General features: G+C 37.6%; 1 protein-coding gene across 2 annotated transcripts in view; it reads right to left on the minus strand.

Annotated features, from left to right (window-relative positions):
* Positions 1-7,608: 7,608 nt before the first annotated feature.
* Positions 7,609-21,570, minus strand: part of SEMA3E (semaphorin 3E) — a 237,860-nt gene continuing 223,898 nt past the window's right edge. For both annotated transcript variants that reach the window (XM_088134819.1, XM_088134820.1), the window contains 3 exons: positions 21,342-21,409; positions 18,364-18,503; positions 7,609-17,285 (listed from right to left, as the gene is read on the minus strand). In XM_088134819.1, the coding sequence (XP_087990945.1) occupies positions 16,833-17,285; positions 18,364-18,503; positions 21,342-21,409 (661 nt within the window). In that variant the 3' untranslated portion in view covers positions 7,609-16,832. The remainder of the gene's footprint in view (positions 17,286-18,363; positions 18,504-21,341; positions 21,410-21,570) is intronic.

Here is a 21,570-nt window from a genome sequence, read left to right on the forward strand (position 1 = left end):
TTGATATTTGAAATGTTTTACATTATAGAAATGAGAAGATAAAGCATCCTTCCCCTTCTTCTTCTCCATCACAATTGTATTGTTTTAATACAATTTAATTTTAAAAAAGAATCAGTTATATACCCAGTCAGTCACACTGATCTTTCTGGCTGACAGCAGAGAATGGAAGAGACAGCATATTTTTTTACATAGGAAAAGAGGGCTGCAGTTCTGCTGCCATGGAGGAGAAAGCTGAGATTTAAAAGGAAGAAGTAGGGGGGAGGTAATGGCTGACAAAAGCCAAAATGTAGTTATAACTTATACTGAGCTAGATGCACATAAATCAAGCTCTGCATTTCCCTATTGCTTATCAGAAAGTATGTGGGGCAAGGAGGAATTCTAATATCCAGGTTATTTTCTGGAAATAACACTAAATGCTTAACTTTGCTTGTTGTGCTAATAAAGGAGGGGAAAAACATAAAAGGTGACTTTTGTGCTGTGAATTGGATTGTGTCCATGAACCCACAAAGCACAACTGCATCATTCAGAAGGCTTGACATGGTTGTAGTGGAATAGAGATATCATGGAAAGCTGTTGGCATCTCAAGGAGGACAAGGCAGGGGTATTGTGAAAAAGTCTATATGGTCTGGATGTATATTGCCCACATGCTTGGGGGAAGGGCTGATACAGGAAAAGCCCAGTTTCACTAGAAGTAATTCAGCAGCCTACTACTGTTCTTCCCTCTACCTGGTGTCCTAAATATCTGATGCCAGCCAGTAGTAGAAGTCTCCCAAGTATAGCAGGCCTGCAGCAATCTGTAAATTTAGTAACCAGGAACCTGAGGGAGTCTGAGTGAATTAAAAGCTGCATTTTTCTTTGAATTTCACTATGGACTGAGATCTGCAGTTGCATGGCATAGGAAAAAGACAGTTGAGATTCATTCATTGCTGATGGAAGTATCCAGCAACTGAAGAAGTATCATGTCACCCTCTTTCTCTTTCTTCTTATTTAGTCATCTTTTAGTGCTGCTGCATTCACCAGTGTTGTAGATAAAACTGCACATCTTTCATTATGTTCCCTCCCTGATCAAATCCCCTCCTTTCTGCCAGCAGTAAAAGGGCTTTTCCCAGGATGTCTCTCTGGGTGTGCATCTGGAGACAGTGGTTCAGCTGCGATTGCCAGGGTGCTGCACTGCACATGTACCTACAGGCTGAACCTGGGATGGCCTCACACCAGCCATGCTGAGCCTTATTTATAAAATCTCAACACTTTGCAAAATAGCCTTTGCAATATATTTTGCACAGCTCTAAAAATAACTTCAGCTGCAAATCAGTCCCTAAACTGACTGTTCCACTTTGCCCAAGGCTAGAACCAGTCCTGAACACTGAGAAAGAATTGCTATAGGTCAGTAGAATTAGAAAGATGTTGCTATCCACAAGTGATGTTAAACAATCACTTAGGAATATTTAAAGCTTACTACAATTGGAATCAAGGACTTCTGGGGGAGTAAAGATGGATTGAAGATGGCTCTGTTTTTGTGGAGCTGATGGCTGCGGTAGTTAAGAGGAGCCAACAAAGGATCCAGCTCTTTGGAACCATCTCTGGACAAAGGAGATGATTGGATCACCCACAAGTACTCCTTAGAGAGGCTGCCTGTGAAGAGACAGAAATTAGTGATCTCCAGAAGGTTGAGCACTCTGGGAGTCAGGAAACATTGAGCCAAGCTGCAGCTCAGAGCCTTCAAAAGGACACTAGTTTCACATACAGTTCCTCTTTTAATTAACAAAGGAAACTACCTATTAACAGTTTATTTGGAATTAAGAACCTTCTGAAAGGCACGTTGCTGAATACCAGGAGAATTTCCTTCTATCCTTGAAGAAAGAAGATTTAAGTAAGTTTAAGGGTTAAAAAGGAAAAAGAACTTTAATTTTTGAAACAGCAAAAGGGAGTTAGAATGTTGACTCTGGACACTTAAGGGCCCAGATGGATTTGAAAGAATAGTTTTTATAGACTGTTTTAAATGTACAGCTTAAGATTTATTACAGCTGAAGATTTTGGAATTAACTATAAGAAGACTTACTGTGGGAAAATTTTGACTCTGAAAAGAAACAAAAGATAAGACTGGGCTTTGAAGGTTAACTAGAGGGAACCAGAGAGCAATTAAAGGAGAAGATACAGTACTTACTAACATAATGGAGGAACATTATCTTAGTATAGAAGAATTCAAATCAGTTTGGGAAAAATGTGTTCAGGACTTATTTTAAAAACTTTTTGATACTCCTAAAGTCAAGTTAACAGATGTTATAGAAGAAAAAAAGATTTTATTGGATAAAACAGAGGCTGAGGATGATCTCAGTGGGGATCTTAAAATGGACTTTAAAAAAACTCTCAGACTATAAAAGAGGTATGGAAGACACAGAAGAAGATGTTGTGGATTTGAAAAGGGACTTTATGTTTGACTATAAGAATGTCATGGAGAAAGAAGCTGCATGGGACCTACAAGTTATGCTAGATGATGTTTTAACAATTAAAGGAGATATTCAGATTATAAATCAGAAGAGTGACTCTGAGAGCCATCTTATTTTGGTTCCACAGAAGGGAAGTATCGAAACAAGGAGACAATGAAAAGAGATTATGTGGGACTTTATTTGAAGAAGTGACTGAAGATCAAGTCTTTTAAAAAGAAGAGAAAGGAATTCAAAGTGGATTTATTTGATCAGGGTTAAATTGTATAAGTTGTGATTCTGGGTTGTTATTATTATTGGAATCTTTTATTATGACCAGGATTGTATGAGGATTTAAATATTTTTTCATATGGGGATAAACTTTCTATGTTCTATTTGTTAGAGAAAGTTATAGGTTTGAAGGTAAAAGGGACCTATTTGATTTAGTCTAAGATATACAGTATATGTTACTATTGTTGGTATTTTTATGTCTATGGGGATAAATCTTTTATGTTTTACTTATTAGTTTTACTTATTTATGTAGGTAAAATAAATAATGGATTTATTTGTTTAAGATTAAAATATATGGGTTATTATTACTGCTTTTGTTGTGTAAGACTGATGAATTTTTTAAAATTTGGCTATTATTAAGGGGTGACAGATGGGAAGAAGAGGGTTTTCTTTTTTTGTAATAATAGAGAAGGTCTTAAGTTATTGTAAATGTTTATACTTGTTTGGAGGGAGGGGGATGTCACCTTTTATATGCCTCTCTTTCTTTTCTCTCTTTCTCTCCCTTTTTCTTTTTTGTTTGTATATCTTTTTGGTTCTCTATTAACTAGCTTTTATCTATGTAAAATTTTAATTAAAATATTATATTAAAAAAAGAATCAAGGACTTCAGGAGAGGTGAGATTTAAATATTCTTCCCCTGCTCTGAATAAAATACAAAGTAATGCAGATTTTCCATATCAGCTCATCAAGAGATGGTTCACATATGCATGCTCCCTATTAGATAAAAGCCAAGTTCACATATATTAACATCAGTTACCTGGAGCAATTATTTAGTTAGTATCACATGGAAGAAGTTAGATATGAGCCACTTCATCTTCTTCAGAGAATACTTTCTCCATGCTATTACAGCTAAAGTAGTAATTCTGTGTAGAAGCACTAATGCACTGAACTGAGTGCACAATGCACGCATGAATGGACCATCACCACAAATCTGAATGGAACAATTGTGCCCTGCAGCCCTTTCTTTCCATAAAAACTGAGCAGATGCTTCCAAGGAACTGAAAAGAAGGGCATGAGCCCAGCTACATTCTCCCTCCTGCTCAGTTCCAGCAATTGAGAGATAGACTGCCTTTAATCTCAGATGGAATGAACAGTTGCCCCACACAGCCTTACATTTTTGGGTCCCCTTGAAAACTATCCAACTGTGTGCACTGTGGGAAGAAGTATTTCTTTTTAACTGTCCTGAATCTTCCACTGAGGAAGGAAACAGCTCCTTTTGCTAGTGTTAACACTTTGTCAAACCATCTAACTTTGTGTTGGAGACAAAGTTATGCCCATAAAAAGGTTATTGTCAACAGACTGTGTGATTTGTAAGCCCTGATATATTCACAAATATTATTAGTTCACCAAATGCCTATTGGATCAGCATTTTCAATCTTAGGTCATCCATGTGAATAGGTTAGACTGTTGTATATCTTCCTAAAATGGAGGAAAATAGCATTCAGTAAAATTTACTCTCAGGTTAGTATATATAATTTAGCAGTTTTTTACTTTTTCTTCCCAATACATGCCTAAGACCCAATATATTACACCAATATATATTTTGATTATCTGGAAACGACAACATGGAGATGGATTTCAATTTAAACAGTTATTAATGGGATTTGAAAGCTTCCTACATTACAGAATGAGAAAGATCTGAAGATCATATATTCAGAAACACAGAAATACAGTTTCAACAGGATGCATATAAAGGATTGTGATAATTTATGATGCTATGTCTACTATATGTTAGCACATTCAACTCTTGGCTTCCATCCAGTGGTCATCTGGATTTTTCCAGCCCAGATCTGGTAGATGAAATATAGGTATGTAAAAGTGACTAAATAATATCTGTGGATTCATTATGTTTATGATGCTGAATTACTGGTATTAAATAGCTATTTGCTTATTTTTTTGATCCATCATAAATGAATCTGCCATGGCATTTCTGTTAGTCCACAGGTAAATTACTTTCCCTTCTCTGACTCAAAAAAAAGAGAAAAACAAGTATATCTGGTTATGAACAAGTCAGCTAAAAATTGAGAAACCCATTTTCACAGTCACTAATAATTTGTCACTGGATTCAACTTCCCATACTTTTAAAATCTCAAATAACACAGCAATTTGCACTAAAGTAAATTGAGAAGGCTGACAGGAATTACAAACAACCTGCTAGGTGCCAACTGTAGAAAACTCTCTTTTGATAGCTCTTATCTGAACAGTGCAGCTTTCTAAAGCATCTCTGACTTGAGCCTTGAGACTTACAGTGGCAGAAATATCACTGCCTTCATTACTGAAGGTAAAAATAAAGCAGGAATGAATTTATTATGTAAAAAGGAATCTGGTTCTCCAGGATTCAAGGAAGACACACACACACACACAAATAGAATTTATATTTTTATTAGCTATAATAAAATTATACCACTACATCAGTTATGCTGAAATGCAATCATTTCAAAATGCTAACATACATACAGGTAGTCCTCAACTTACGACTGCAATTGGGACCGGAACTTCCATTGCTAAGCGATGCCATTGTTCAGTGAGTTGTGCCTGATTTTACCACCTTTTTTGCTGCAGTCATTAAGCAAATCACATGGTCATTATTTATTTATTTATTTATTTATTTATTTATTTAATTAATTAATTAATTTCTATAGCCACCCATCTCAGACCAGTCTTAATTCTCTGCATTAAGCAAATCCAGCTTCCCCTATTGACTTTGCTTATTGGAAGCCCCCTGTGAAGGTCACAAATGGTGATCACATGACCCTGGGATGCTGCAACCATCATAAATACATGCTGGTTGCCAAGTGCCTGAATTTTGATCACATGACCACAGGGACACTGCAACAGTGCGAGGACCAGTCGTAAGTCACTTCTTTCAGTGCCATTATAACTTTGAACAGTTGTTAAATGAATGGTCATAAGTCAAGGACTACCTGTAGTCAGGCAATTAGAAAGGATTGCAACTTTATTTCTGGATTTCTAAATCTGAACTATGCATCATTGCTGCACATTTTTATTTGGAATTCAGGAATGTCTTCCTAATTCTAAAGTTCATATGTAAAGATTGGAAGGGACTTTGCAGACTATATAATCCAGCCTATCGCCTACTACCGCAGCATCCTGGCAGATGCCCAACACCTCCAGTGCAGCAGAATCCACCACCTCCTGAGGAAGTCTTTTCCATTTTTGAACAGCTCTTACCGATACAATTTTTTTTATAATGTCCAGCCAAAATCTGCATCCTTGTAACTTAATTCCATTGTTCTTTGTCCTGTGTTCTGGAACAACTTTATAGAATTTATATGAACTGAAGAGAAACCAGAGTATGGAACAACTCTGAATAAGTCTACTCCATCTTCTTCATGACAGCCTTTCAGGTACTTGAACACAACTGTCACATTTCTCTGCAGCCTCCTCTTAGTTAAATCCATCCAGTACCTCTGACCATACAGTTAAAACATGCAACACACATAAGAAGGGGGCTCAGCTGCAATCATGCAGTTACTGCCACTGTCTTGATGTTTTCCTATTTCCTCTCCTTAAATAAGGGCTTCGAGGGGAAGTAACAATTAGAGCCCCATGACACGTATTTTGTACCATCCTGTAATAAAGGGAAGGCAAACAGCTGTTGTGAAGGATAAGCAATGATACGTGTACAGAAAGAGATAGATAGGATTCATTGATAGATGTCAGAGGATGCCAGAACAACAGACAGCCCAACATTAGTCACAGCTGGACTAATTCATGGCTCATGAAATACAAATTTCCCTCATTAATTACAATGCTGTACAGTATGTAAATTGTGTTTCTTTACTACCATGGTTTTCACATTCAAAACTGATCCACAATTATCCTTACCACCAAGCTTGAGATGTCAAAGACAGCACATGCGTTGATCACATTTCTTCCAACTGGCCAATTGGAATGCTCAAAAATTGACAAATCAACCAGCACCTACTCTTGTTCAGGTCCTGCTTGCTTGTTTGGTGACTTCTTAAAAAAAAAAAAAGCTGTTCACTGTGTGCAGGAAGTACACAGTTCCCCTAAGTTCAGTCAAAAAGTCTGCCAGAAGGATAAGTTAGCGTTACAGTGCCTTAATCACCACATGGAGCAGGAAGAGCTATAAGGGGCTGGGCAGTGTGATGCAGCAGGAGCTCCTGCCATTGGAAACCGGGTTCCTAAGGCAGGGGAAGCTTGCCTTAGGGGAGTTATGCACCATAGCAGAGCTGGAGGTTGACTGGTTCAGTGGCTCCATGAAGATGACATTGTGGGACTGGAAGGGCCTGGAGCCAATACAAGGAAAAGCACAAATGCTTTGTGTGCAAGTTCCCTAAATTAGCTGCGTGGTCTTCTATCTCCACATGGTAGCCTTGCTGCAGAATATTTGTGTCACCCCTTTTTTGTGTAAAAGCTCCTAAGCATGCACTGTAAGATGGTGGCTGAGTTTTGAGGTTGAGGTTTGAGTTATGAATAAAGTGAACCTTGCACGTTTGAGGTCAGCAAAATCTCTAACCCAGATCTATGTTTCCTTCAACTTGGCTCAGGTCAGTCGTGTATCTTGCTAAAAATAAAACAGCTCTTTAATAACAGAAGATGCTGATCTGCTCAGCCTGTCAGATTCTATATTTAGGTCAGCTACAAATACTATCTCATGAGACTCTTTTCTTCCATAATTAATTAATTGCAAGAACTGCTTCCTTCCTGCCAATGCTCCTGAAATAAATTAGCACCTCTTTCTGACCCAGGAGAGTTTTCAGTTAGAAAAAAGGTAAAATGATTTACAGTAAATTCTGTCTTTTGGAAGAAGGAAAGAAAAAAAAAAGCCAATATTCATTTAAAATATTTATTCTGGTTTTTACATTCAGAAAATATGAATATTTAAATCACAGGGTTGTAGCGTTCTTTTTCTCTGTATGTAGGCATTCCTGAGAGTGGAACTCTTAGTCTTGAGCAATGATTAGTGAAGCAGTTTTTATAACTGTAACAGAAAGAAGATTTATTCATTTGAAATACATTAAAGACATTAACATCTGGATAATTGCATTCCACCGGGAAGAGAGTCTAACACCATGTACTCCATGCCTGGGAACAAAAGTAGAACAAAATGACCTCAAATTAGCAATCACACACAGAGCGGACAGAGGGATAGACGAAGGGAGAACAGAGAAGAAATCTATCTCTGTCCCTCTGCCCTCTTCTGGTATGGAAGAGTGAATGCTATTTGGATCTCCAACCTCAGCTGCAACAGTATATATAATGGATCCAGTACCTATACAGTAGTTATTGGGTTATTATTTTATTATTGGTTATTATTTTATTTGATTGCTTTATCTTTGGAATTTTGCTGAATTTTGGTTTAACCATCAGAAATCAGATAAATAAATCTGGTTGCACCGGGCTCAGAAGAGCAAAAGCCATTCCAGAGAAGGCAATGCAATGTGATGCAAATTTGCAGAACAATCCCAACTTCAAAAATAGTGGAATTGGGGTTGGTGGTGGCAAATCAGGAAATGGATATTGGAGTCATGGAAGAAAACTGAAATAAAGTGTCAGCACAACTTGCTGCTATAAGAAATGCTAAGCCAGCATGTAGATGCTGAAAAATAATTCATGCCTGGAATCATTAGGAAGGGAGGAAGAAAGCAACTGATATAGTAGTGCCCTTATATAAATCTAAGATGAGACCATATTTGAGCATAGTATTGTGTTTTTATAGCCTCCCATAAAAATGAAGACTACAGTGCTAAAAAACTAGCCTCAAAGGGCAACAAATGGGGGGGGGAAGGGATAGAGCAAGTAAAGACATTATATCCAGATGCATATGAAAATCGGGCATAGTATGGAATATTTGGCCAGCGTGTGTTTCTTCCCTCTCTCTCAGGATGTTAGGAGCTAATGTAAGAAAGGCTCAGGATGGCTCCTTTCATTCTTTAAACTTCTCACCTTTCCCTTTCTCAGAATCTCATCAACTCCATCTAATCAATTTTTTTTCATTCTTCCCCTTCTCTTGACTCTTTTTTCATATACAGTGGTACCTCGAGTCATGAACTTAATTCGTTCCACGACTCTGGTCACAACCTGAATTGGTCACGACCCGAATCAAATTTTCCCATAAGGTTCAATGTAAATATGGTTAATCCATTCTGAACCATATGTATTTTTTTTTAAACCACAAAAATATGAAACAAAATACAGTACAGTACAGTATGAAGAGAGAGAACTCTAACCTTGCTTGGGGCGACTTCTGGCGTGGAGGACAGGAAGGCGGGTGGGGAGGCGGTTATTGTTTGGAGGGAGAGTCTCCCTCCCTACAGGAAGCCACGACCACGTGTCACAGCAGGGAAAATGGCCGCGGATCCTGTTCGTCACCCGATGCAGAGTTCGCGAACGGAAGCAAAATTTTGCAAACGGTGCCCCGAGGTACCACTGTATTTGTTTTGCAGTTTGATCCAGATTCATTCTCTCTGTACAATCAAGCCACTTCAGTGAAATTCTTTTGTACTGGTTACTCACAATTGTATTTCAATCCACATTCATTCATCACCCATTCTTTCTTGATCTTACCTTTTCTTGCTTTACCACACTTTTCTTGGCATCCAATGTCCTATTGCATTGTACTTTTATCTTCTGACCTATCTGACTGCCACATCCATACAAAAAAAATGAGCAGAAGTATGGTCTTATAACACAACCCATTTTCTTCTCTCAATATTCATTTCTCATAGACCACAGCCCACTATTCCACCAGCATTGGAATATCTAAAATTTCTTCATTTACCCCACTTTAGTAAACATTCTACAAAGTATCCAATAGTTTCTCATATTTTCCATGCTCCATTTCTTTGTTAAATTCAATTACTTTAGTCTGTGATCTATTAATTTTCAGATCCATATTCCTCTTTGCATCATACAGTCTAGCAAATTGTTGAGGTTCTCAGCCAACAACCATAGGCATACAAAAGTAAACACACAATCATATTCTGAATCAACATATTCCAATGTAACCACAAATACTCCTTATATATTTATCCATAAATATATTGAACAACAAAGGGGATATCACATATCTATTTTTACATTCACTTTTGTTACATTTCCCTTTGTATAAGAGAACTATAATGGCATTCTTCCAATCAGATGCACTCTTCATACAGTTGTTAAAGAAGTTGCACAATTACTCCAAAAGCAATCCACATCCGTATTTTAACACTTCTGCAGTTATATTATCTAAATCTGCAACCAACTCATTTTTCTTTGTTCGCACAGCATGTTTTCCTTTTTATCATGTATTTTTTGAACACTAACATAGTTTCCATTTCAAATTCATTCTTTAACATCAGCATAATTCCCACGTAATCTTTGTAATATTCCTTCCAGCATGCCCTCATCAATTTCATCCTAAATGATTTCATCAGTTTTATTTTTAATTCCATTCACTCTGAAGTCTCTTTATTTAGCTCCTTTTCATTTATGTATAAAATGTTTCATTTCCATTAAAATCTCTGCCTCTTTTAGTTTTAACAGTTCCTTGCTGTTTTTGACTACATTCTTTGCAACTACTGTATATTTTTAAAACATATTTTATAGTTTTCTCTCACTCTCATGTTTTACAACATTCTCTTATATGCATTTCCCCCTCATATACGCCTTTTCCCTTCTCATTCCACCAAACATCCATTTTCATACTTTTCACAAAAGGATAATTCTATACTCTTTGTGGCATTGATACCACCTTTTGCCCTCTGTTCCAAGCAACTTCCAAATCCTTTCCTTACATTCAGTTTCCCTTCATTCTGTCCCAAGATTAATCTACCTTCTGATCCTTTTTTGTGCAGAATTTACAGCTCCTGCAGTTGCTTTCTACTTTTATTCTTGTTTCTTTAATGTCTTTCCTTTTCAGGTATGTCCATTTTTTCCCAAGATCTGCTCCTGACACTACCAAAATATGGTCGTCCTCATACTCAGATCTGCTCATTTCACTTGCGACCCTCTCAAATTAAGACAATCAAACTAATTATGCTTTTAGGTTTATATTAATTTCTTTGCCTTGTGTATATATGAATAGAGTTATGCTTAAAGCATATATTCAAAACAAATATTTTATATACAACAGAATCATTCTCATTAATACTTGGACCTCTGAATGGCCCAACCTTGTGTTGCTTGCTGAATCATGGCTTTCACATAATCCTTTTTAGTAAGATGAATAGCTGACTAGGTTATCAGCTATAGTCATTCTATAGCAAATGCCTCCCAATAGCAAGGACACAATACTGGTTAGTTTTGGCATATTTTAGCCCATATACAATCAACACAACCAAAGTCCAATTTATCCCAAACATGATCACACTTTTCTATGTCAGTTAGGATCTCTAATCTTCCTTGCAAGGCAACATACTGTGGTCTACATGTCAGTGACTAGCAGATACATACAGATGCATGGATTATATATTTTTATGATATACCAAAATTATTTGAGCCTAGCACCTACCCAAACTTGGTTAATCGTGAAAAGCTAAGAATAGTTGTTCCTGGTTAGGACTTGGATGGAAAACTTTCTGGACATATATCTGGGCTGTATATTAGACTGGAAAATCTAAAAACAATTTTGGAAGAAGAAATGGTAATTACTTCTAAATTTTTGACACTCATGATAAGATTTTAATATTGTTTATATAATAACATACAGTGTTGTTGCAATAAGTCTCCATGGACAGAGGGATGAATGTAATTGCCTTAATTTTTTTATTTTTCTTGTATTTAATTTTAATTAATTTTTTATTTTTTATTTACCTGTTTTTTAAGTTAAACTGTTTTATAGGTACTTACAAATAACTTATGGACACATTTCTTGTACTAAACTGAGACTGCAATAAAATGAATAACGTATTTAATTTATGCAACACAACAAAGGAAGATGACTTACTGATGCACATTTATCTAGAATGTGTTCAGGAATAAAACCCAAACCAGCCGAACATGTATATGATTGAAGGTTTAAATATTCCAGATTATTTTAAATCAGGAGTGTCTGATGTTACAGTATTCAGTTACAAAATATAAAATGAAATGCTAACAATAGGGCTAGATTGTTACAATAAGATAGGAGAAATTTCCAAAAAACAACAACATTGCAACCATCTTGTTTTTCCTTGTAATTCCATTCTATTCTGGTTCTGCATTAAACTTTTATTAAAATACATGTTTCAATAGGTAGTAGATTGAAACCAAGTTTATAAATACAAGTGTTTTCTTAAAATAATGTATTTTAAATGTGTATTATGATAATTTCCATCAGCTAAATGCTGCATTGCTACCTTTAAAGTAATATAAAATTTAGTGGACAACTGCATTCTGATTTACATATTAGTTAAAGAGGTTCTGGTGTTAGTATTCCAGAATTCCCAGCCAATGAGGGGTGAAAAGAACATAAAAGTTTGCCATTTTGTGCAATTTATTTTATCGCAACACTTGAAAAAATAATGTTGAGGTTTCAAAAAACTGATTTCACAAGCATCGCTACAGGTTCTGTGGAGCTAGAAGTCCTTAAACCAAGACTATACTGCAGAAGTGAAAATCAAAACTACAACTAGAGGAAAAACTGGCACAGTATGCAAGAGATCTGGCTAGCTAAACCATAAACTATTGCTATTACTTTCAGTAGGAAAGCCACATTAACTGTCAAATAATGGACTTTCCTCTTCATTCCCCATTCTTAGGTTACTCATGGTTTTCCTCTGAACAATTCCAGTTCAACTGAATAAATGGTAACTGGTTCCGTTAATTGAGAAACAGTAGTTTCTCCAATAAACCTAATTATTGGAGTGTGTGTGTGTGTGTGTGTGTGTGTGTGTGTACATATATATATATGATGTATAGGTTCACCACACAAGAAAATTTGGCAAGCACTGGCAGTTTAGTTCACTTTTAATTAACTTACCCAAAAGAAGCAGGGACTAAATAGGAATGAAAACCAAATGATTATTTCTGTATAGTTTTTACAGATTGCTCTTATTCCATAAAACATGTTAGCTGTGGGCATCCTGCTGTGGAGGCACCAAGTTATCTGTACCAACTCTAACCAGCATCCTTGTATCCTACAAATTGAAGAATAGAAAAATTAAAATGGCCAAACTACCACCAAAGTATCACCAAATAGACAGCCAGTTTGGTCTAGTGGTGAAGGCACCAGGCTAGAATCCAGGAGACGATGAGTTCTAGTTCCACCTTAGGCATGAAAGCCGGCTGGGTGATTTTCAGCCAGTCATTCTACCTCAGCCCAACCCCACAGGGTTGTTGTTGTGGGGAAAATAGGAGGAGGAAGGAGTATTAGGTCTGTTTGCCACCTTGAGTTATTTATAAAAATAATAAAGGTGGGATTAAAATAAAATCTTTAAAAAAAATTACCAAATCTGGCCAAAATTTCCCCAAAGAGTCAAATCTGATGAGATTTCAGCATGTTTGCATGGGATCTCAGATTCTGAGTGACTCTTAAAAAAACCTAGAAGGGCTTTGATATCACCTAAGACTGAATACTAGTCCCAATGCCTGAAAAGATTATTCATGAATGGTGATAGACTCTAAATAGCTTTTCTTTAGCTCAGCATCACTCAGCAAGCTCTTCCTTAGAGTTTTCATTTTAATTTTTCCTACATTGTTCATTTGAGTCCTATGAGAAAAATAGAAATTTTTTTATGATGGCAGTATGGCTCTGTATAATTTTATTTATTCATGCAATTTATCTCTCACCTCAATTCTCAAGAATACTAGGCTATGTAATTCATTGCTTCAAATTATAGGCTGACCTTCCTCTCCCCACTTATCTGTCATATCAACAGCTGATAAACTCCGTCATTCTGAGAACTAGCCAATGTCGTTAAAGATTTAGCAAAATTGCCAAAAAGGAGCCACTAATGCACCAAGTTCCATTCCTATCAAAATGGCTGTTGGTTATCCTTCTTCATATCTGGTCTTTGTGATACTCTAAGTATAAACTTCCCTACATAACCAATCCCCCAACCTCCTAGAATTGCTATAGGAAGATTAATTAGAAAATTTTCATGCAATCTCACACCCAGGTACTGTAAGTTCAATGAACTCAGTAAGATTTATATATAAGTAGATTAATCAGGAGTCTGGAAACACCTGGTAGTGTCTAAGCAGCTGGCAACATCCAGAGCAAAGAAGAATCAGGTCAGGTTAGTGTGTGGGTGGCAGATTATAAGGAAATACCAAGATTATAGGCTAGACAGGGAAGTTAAAAAACAAACAAACAAAAAACAAGCATCGCAGTAGCAAAACATTTCTGTATTGCTGCCAATATGTCCATCAAATCACCAGGAGTCAAACTAGATTGTAGGACATCTTAAGCTTTAGCTATAGATCAACTTTAAGATGTGTGGACTTCAACTTCCAGAATTCCTTAGCTAGTCCCCATACTGTACCTTAAAGTTGCCAAGTTTGAGAAACCTGCTGTAGACCATTATCCAATGTTTACATAGAAAAATAAACATTTTTCCTCATATGATACCTATTATATAATCATCAGCAACTCAGTTCAGTCTGAGGGCAATCTGAGAACACTGTTAACATAAAGAGAGTGTTATCTGAAAACAGCAACAAGAACAAAAACGATGTCTTTAGTGGAAAGTAATCTATGGGACTAAAAAAACAGCAGAAATAAATGAGATTGAAAGCATGAACTGGTATAAAGAAAAACATAATAGAAGATGTCATTTTTTGCAACTGCAAATTGCCAGAAATGAAATATGCAATTTGATACTCACAAATATGGATACAATCCATTATGTAGCTTTATTTTTATTTTATTTATTTAAAGAATTTATATGGCATCTTCTCTCACACAGTGATTCTAGGCAGCTCACAGCAACCAATAAAAATAACAACATAAAAACCCATCAAGGTGTCGGAACCCCTCCAACTGTCAGTCCACTGACTTAGCCCCCTCCTAGCCCAACGCTGGGGGAAGAGCCTTCTGGAAGGGTAAAAGGGTAGTGGTCCCCTAAATCTCATGTGGGAGTCTATTCCAAAGAAACAGGGTGGCTACAGAGAAGGCACACCTCTGAGGCCCCACTAGGTGATAACATTTGAGGGAAAGGATCTGTAGTGCACCCACCTCTATCTAGTGGGATGGACAGATATCCTTAGGGAGAGGCAATCATAAATAAGCAACACCTTGAATTGCATCCAGAAAGCAACTGGGAGCCAGTGTAGCTCATGCAACAGTGGTGTAACATGAGCGAACTATGGAGCAACCAGAACTGCATGCCTCACTGCATTCTGGACCAGTTGCAGCTTCTGGATGGTTTTCACGGGCAGTCCCACATACAGCATGTTGCAGTAATGGCATGATTGGTGCTGAAGGTGGATTTGCGCAAAGCCCCCCCCATGGCTGCAACCTCCTTTTCCAGCAGGAGCTGCAAGTTCAGGAGGACCCCCAAATTGCATACCAGCTCTATCTGGGGGAGTGCTACTCTGTCCAGAGTAAAAGGTGTTATCTCTCCTGACCCTGGGATAGAGAGATAAAAATCCACAAACACTCTGTCTTGCTAGGATTGATTTGTAGCCATTTTTTCCTCAACCAGGCCCTTACAGCCTCCAGGCATTGGGGTAGAGATGTATAGTTGATATCATTAGTGCAGCCCTGCCTATTTTTAGCTTATAAGGAGATTTAAAATGCATGTTAGGAGTGTTACCTCATTAAAACAGTCAATTCAGTTTAGAATATTGACCCCAATCCAATGATTCAAATTAATTTGTGAAAAAGTATTTCTAAATCATCAAATTGATTAGAAGACATCTAATGTGGCACAACATTTGATTAACCTTATAATGAAAATTGGAAAGTCAATTCCTTTGAATCCAATCTCCAATTCAAAGGTTAGTACAGCCCTGGGACATACACAGAGTGGAAGGCTATGTGCCTTCTTGCCACAAGAGGGGTCCCATGTTAGGCTGATAGGAGAGAGCTGCCTCCAACTTCAGGTCCTTATCTCAGTCTTTTAAGAGAAAGAGGCACCTTGGCTGTAGTTCAGAAGCAGATGGAAACAATATCGAACATGGCAATAAACTGCAGATTTTTTTTTAGCCTTTTACCAATATTGACAATTCTAATGGACATTCTGCTTATTAGAATTTTTCTACATGTACAAGAAGGACTTTGTAGAAAGAACAGACGTAGAGGGGAGCAGACACAGAAGCGATAGAACTGGAGTGAGTGAGTCCTTAATCTACTTACCATATTCATACACATGGCTAATTTTAAATTCTATTTTGTAGGCCTATATCATTATACGTCGAGTTATTAAAATGATCTTCAAAAGATGAAACGGGAACATCCTTCATCATTCTTGGTATATGGTCCTAGAAGCCATAACTAAAATATTTGGGTTCAGTTCAGCAAAATTATACAATAACTTATTGCTCCCGCTAATGAGTTAATCATAATGAAGACCTCTTCTCATTACTTTTATAGATATGCAGTCATACTTACTGCTGCATTACTCAAACAGTTTTGCTCTCTGTTTGTTTTTCAGCTTTTATTTATAATCACCATTTCCCCATTCACCACTCCTGCTATCATATATGCAAACTGAACAAGAATTAGAAACATGCTTTTCATAAATGAAAACTGGAAAATTTCTAGAACTTAGAAAGAGGCTTTAGGCCATAGAGGATATGCCATATGAAAATCAATCATAACTATGCTTGAAATGAAAACAAACAAACAAACAAACTATACAATTCATTGTTGCCTTGCTTATCAAAACATCAGCATTTTGAACTCACTTAAATACCCCCAATTACACTAAAATATACAGTACAAGCATAGTCCATACTTGATTAATTGGACTAAACGATGAATATGATTGTCAGATTGTCTTTCAATTGAAGCTTGGTTCATAACGATACAATTAAAATTCAACAATTAAGTAATTTTTTTTTAAAAAATGCATCTAAACAGACATCAAATATATAACTTACTAAAAGCATTTTAGCTCATTTCCAGTCTCAACATCCCCCTTTGTTAGGTCCAAACCCCCAAATGCTCTCTTGAATGGATTTTTTTTGGGGTGTGTGTGTGTGTGCGATAATATTGGTTTTCCCATCAGGACTCAGCAGTGTGCCTGGGAACTCGGTAATGATCTGATTTGATACGTGCTTTCTTCTCTTGTGGATTGGCATACTTCCACTTGGAGGGAGACATTTTCAGCTTTTTTCTCTTCTTGTCTGTGCACCACACCTTTTCACAGTATTCCTCCACTCTCTGGAAATTGCTGTAACCTATTAATTGTAAGAACTCTTTGTACCATGGCTTTGATCCATGGGGGATGCTACTCTGTGCAGGACAGGGCATTTTCTGAGATATGTCCTCTTCATAGTCTTTATTGAACATGTCATCTACACGTTCCTCTTCCACAACTTCAAGAGTGATTTTTCTTACTGTATGAACAATACTGTGTTCTACTGTCTGACAAAAATATGTTCCAGCATCCATCCGGTGCAATCTTAAAAACAATAGGCCAATATCCACTTTGAGGATCCTCTCATCAGCCTTTACCTGTGTGCAGGTCAAAGAGGAAACTGTTTTATCCGTAAGAATGTTTAAAAAAAAAATCAGATTGATGAAAGTTAGACTGACTAGCAATAAATGAATAAAGTAAGAAATTGATTACATTTTGATACAATTGCAGACTTCTGTCACTGAATTTGGTTTAGGAGAAGAGTCTGCTATATGTATCAGTAAAATTTAGAAAACTTTGAATAAAATTCAGGGATGTTAATTTCAAATAACTTGGGACACAATCCAGCCCAAAGTTAAGCACTTGAAAGTATCACTAGTTTTACTGATTTATTTACACAGTTAATTTCTGAGTTCATTTTTTGGTCTAGAAAATGCCCTCAACATGGGGGAAAAAAAAAAGATTTAACTTCCTCATTTAAAGTAGATATGAACACAGATCTGTGAGTCATGAGTCAGGCACCAATTCTCCAGAAAAGCTGGAGCGATACCCTATTTGAGTTATCTTCCTTCCATTCAGAATGCTTCATATATATGTTGCATTTATGTTCAAGTAAGAAACAGCTGTGCTGAATGCTGATAAAACTATTTGGGGAGAAATATTAATGGAAGTGTGAAAGATGTAATCACAAACTCAGTGAGACTAAAGAAATGTATAATGCTTGTAATGCTTCTTTCATAAGAATACATCATACAATATAAGCATTACTTAATTTTGGGGGGAGGGGAGGGGTTCTTCAAGCAATGACACTTTCTGAGCTCAACCTGATAAAACATTCAACGTAACAAGGGAAGGCATAGAAGAAATTAGGTGTGTGCAGAGATTCAGTTTCAAAGGGCAAAATGCAATTGACTTTCATATGCGAGCATTAGTTGCATCTGTTGGGAACACCTGAAGCTGCTGCATCTTCTCCTGAGCTCACAGGGACATGTGATCCAGCAAGAAGATGCTTACTAACAGATTATCTGCACACATCCCTGTACTCCAAATTATATTTTGCTATTTGAAACTAGATATCTGCACAGCCTTAGAAGAAATAATATTACTAAAATAAAAGCCTATGAAATCAATAGTAGGCCAGGACAATTATAAGACTTCACTCTTAATTCCAAGTACCTCTTCTTTTCGGGGTTCATGAGCTCTCTGCACAAACCAAATCACTTTGGCTTGCAGGGTTCTTGGGATACACTCAAGCAGAGTGCTATTGTATTCTATCCCATACACCAGTCGCTCTTCAGTCTTGTCCAAGGCTTCTCCTATAGATAGGAAGATACACAGCTCTTATTCTCACTTACACTAGTTTCTAAAAAAAAAAGGAATTTTACTTTTAATATACAAAGTAGAAAATCTCCTTTATTAGGTAGCAACTAAGGATTCAACAAAGAGGTCATTCCTTGTATACTGTATTTTTGGGGTGGCCACCAATATGGAAAATATTCTACAGGGGCAGACTCTTCTGGTTTTCTTATATAAACAGTGAGCACATCCACACAGCCACTTTGCCATTCTTATCTCCTATCATAGAGCTAGCAGGAAATCATGCCAGCAGACATTTACACTGCCCCCCCCAGTGCACATAACATCTTGGACTGGGGCCAAGCTATGCCACTCTTTGTACAGCTCCTCCATGTGACACTGTAAGGTTAGACTCTGGTTTTTCTTGCCTGAAATTTGAACACAAAGTAGGAAAGTGTACAGTGTACAGAATTACCCCAATTACAGTGTACAGAATGTACACTGTGTTGTGCTTCTAAGGTCTATATATTTCATCCAATCAATTCTTTTTCTATTTTCTACTTTCCTACCCCAGATTATCAAAGGACTGAATGATAACTAGGTGGTATTAAAGAGTTATCGTTTTTAACTGAACATAGTGGTCACCTGAATTTAAGTTGTCCAGATGCAGCCACTGCATGTTGTTGAACTCAAAAAAGACTGGTGTGAGAGACATGCACAGCTGTGGACTGATTTTGGATATATCCACATAATTTTCCCAAAATTGTTACTGTCCTGTCAGCTTATTGCTGCTTAGTGGCAGCAAGAGCTTATCATCTTTGTCTCTCTTGACTGCCATGCAGTGGTAATCAAGATTTGTGCAACTGAGATGCAGCCACTGATTAAGTGTGGTTGAAGAGATGGAACAATCACTTCAATGGGTGTTATCTCTAATCACAGCATAAAGCTCTGGGCATCCAAAAGAGTAGGAGATGGGAAAAATTTGGTTGAATGTGGCTGAATGGTGAACTCATATCTGCACCACTGACTGAACTGAAGAGCGAAGGCTTTCTTGAGAGCAAGAGACCCTGGGAATTCCTCTACCCAGCACAAGAGCGGAGACCTTTCAATTACACTTTTAACTACACCTGCTAAGCCAAGAATCAGCTAGTCAGTTTCATGGCTTTGTACTCTCTAGGGCTACTGATCCACTTGTTGTTGTTTAGTCATTAAGTCGTGTCCGACTCTTCGTGACCCCATGAACCATATTGCGCCAGGCCTTCCTGTCCTTCACTGCCTCCCTGTGTTTGCTCAGTTTCATGCTCATTGCTTCAGTGATGCTATCTAACCATCTCATCCTCTGCCGTCCTCTTCTCCTTTTGCCTTCAATCTTTCCCAGCCTCAGGGTCTTCTCCAAAGGGGGCAAAGCCCACTAACAGCAGCATGCAGAACTGATATTGAGCCGAGGACTGGACAGAAGGCTGTAGTCCCACAGCAGACCTCCCAGGCCAACTGTAGCTAAGCAAATCACTGTCTCTGAGAGTGCAATCTCAACAGGATGCTTCTTAAACTGCGCTAAGCCTGGCTCAGCCGCAGGCTGCCCCTGAACTGGAGGATCCATTGTGAGTACAAGTCTTCAGCTAATGGAAAGTGGGGTACAGTATCTTCATACTGCAGTAAGCAGGCTGTGTGGATGAGCCCCATTCCTTCTCAGCCTTCTTCAAATGTTGTGCTGTGAACATAGCATTTGTTTTAAATCAGTTTAAAATGATAAAGAAAAGTGACTGAACGCCTGATTAATTCAGGAAAGGAGTGACTCCTTGTTTGATCATAAGGATTTTTCAGAAAGTGTATCATCATAACAAAACATATGGACCCCAAGATCTATAGACATGCAACTGTAAAACAGTTTGAATTTTGAGGTGGCAACTAAGTCCTTAAGAAAATTAATATATGAGGATTTGCTATGTGTTTTTGTAAGTATACAGTGTGGTAGATTTGAGATTTGATGTTCTGAAACAGTGAGAATCCCTTTTTTTTTTCCTTTAGTCATTTCTGAACTAGTGACTTATAGAGTTTTCTGAATCAAAGCAGCATGTATAATAAACAGTTTGTACAATCAATCTGGATGCTGCAGTCCTGAATTCACTGCATTTGCCATTACAAAAAACAAAAACAAAAAACAACCAGTATCACCATGGTGGGAATGCTATAGAACAGAGGTCCTCAAACTTTTTAAACAGTCCCTCAGAATGTTGGGGCGCCAGACTATAGTTTGAGGAGAGGAGGAGAGCTGCTGGACCCGGCATACCTGTCATGTAGAATAGTCCGGCTCTCTGATCATCCTCCTTGTGCATCGCCTGCAGCTCCCGACACAGACCCGACATTTCTGCTTCTGACAGACAGCAGCAGTGGCCAATCAGGCAGGCGGGCTGGATAAATGACCCTGGCGGGCTGTATCCAGTCCGTGGGCCATACTTTGAGAACCCTTGCTATAGAGCATTCTCTGGTACTGAAGACTCATTATACCAAAAACAGCTATTTTTTAAAAAAAAAATTTTCAAGGGTTGGTTCAATTTTTATTAGGATATCCCTCCCCTACACAGGAAAAGAAGTCCAAATTTTACCAGTAACACCACTATCTTCTCCGTCAAGACTACAGACTTAGAAAAGTCTCCAATGTGTTTAAAGGGGAAGTATTGGTAAACCTGAAGTACAAAGGGAAGGCTTACACATTCCTTTCTTGTGTTTGATTAGTGTTTGATTGTGTTTGATTAATGTGAAGCAGCTATGGTGCCCTCAGCCTGTTGCAAACTTCCAGCCACATAGTGTTTCCCACTTTTGTATCAAATTCTTCTTAGGCACAGAATAAGAATTACCTAGCAACTGCTGGCCGAAGCACTGTTGAGCTGCATTTCCATGACGGATATCTTGTCTACGGAAGCGTCTAAGTAAAATGAAAAACAATCTGAAAACAACTGAAAACTCAAGGTTGTGAATAGCCAAAGGCAGAAGCCTTTAACAGGAAACTGCTATTTTCAAAGGTTCCTCTAGGCAGCAGGATGGAAGTTGCCTATATATCCTTAGAGAGGTTGATTAGAGATGACT

Source organism: Python bivittatus, unplaced genomic scaffold (assembly GCF_059951505.1).
Source record: "Python bivittatus isolate LINGU-HERP-01145 unplaced genomic scaffold, Pbiv_v1 ctg000120_np1212, whole genome shotgun sequence".
Taxonomy (NCBI): Eukaryota; Metazoa; Chordata; class Lepidosauria; order Squamata; family Pythonidae; genus Python; species Python bivittatus.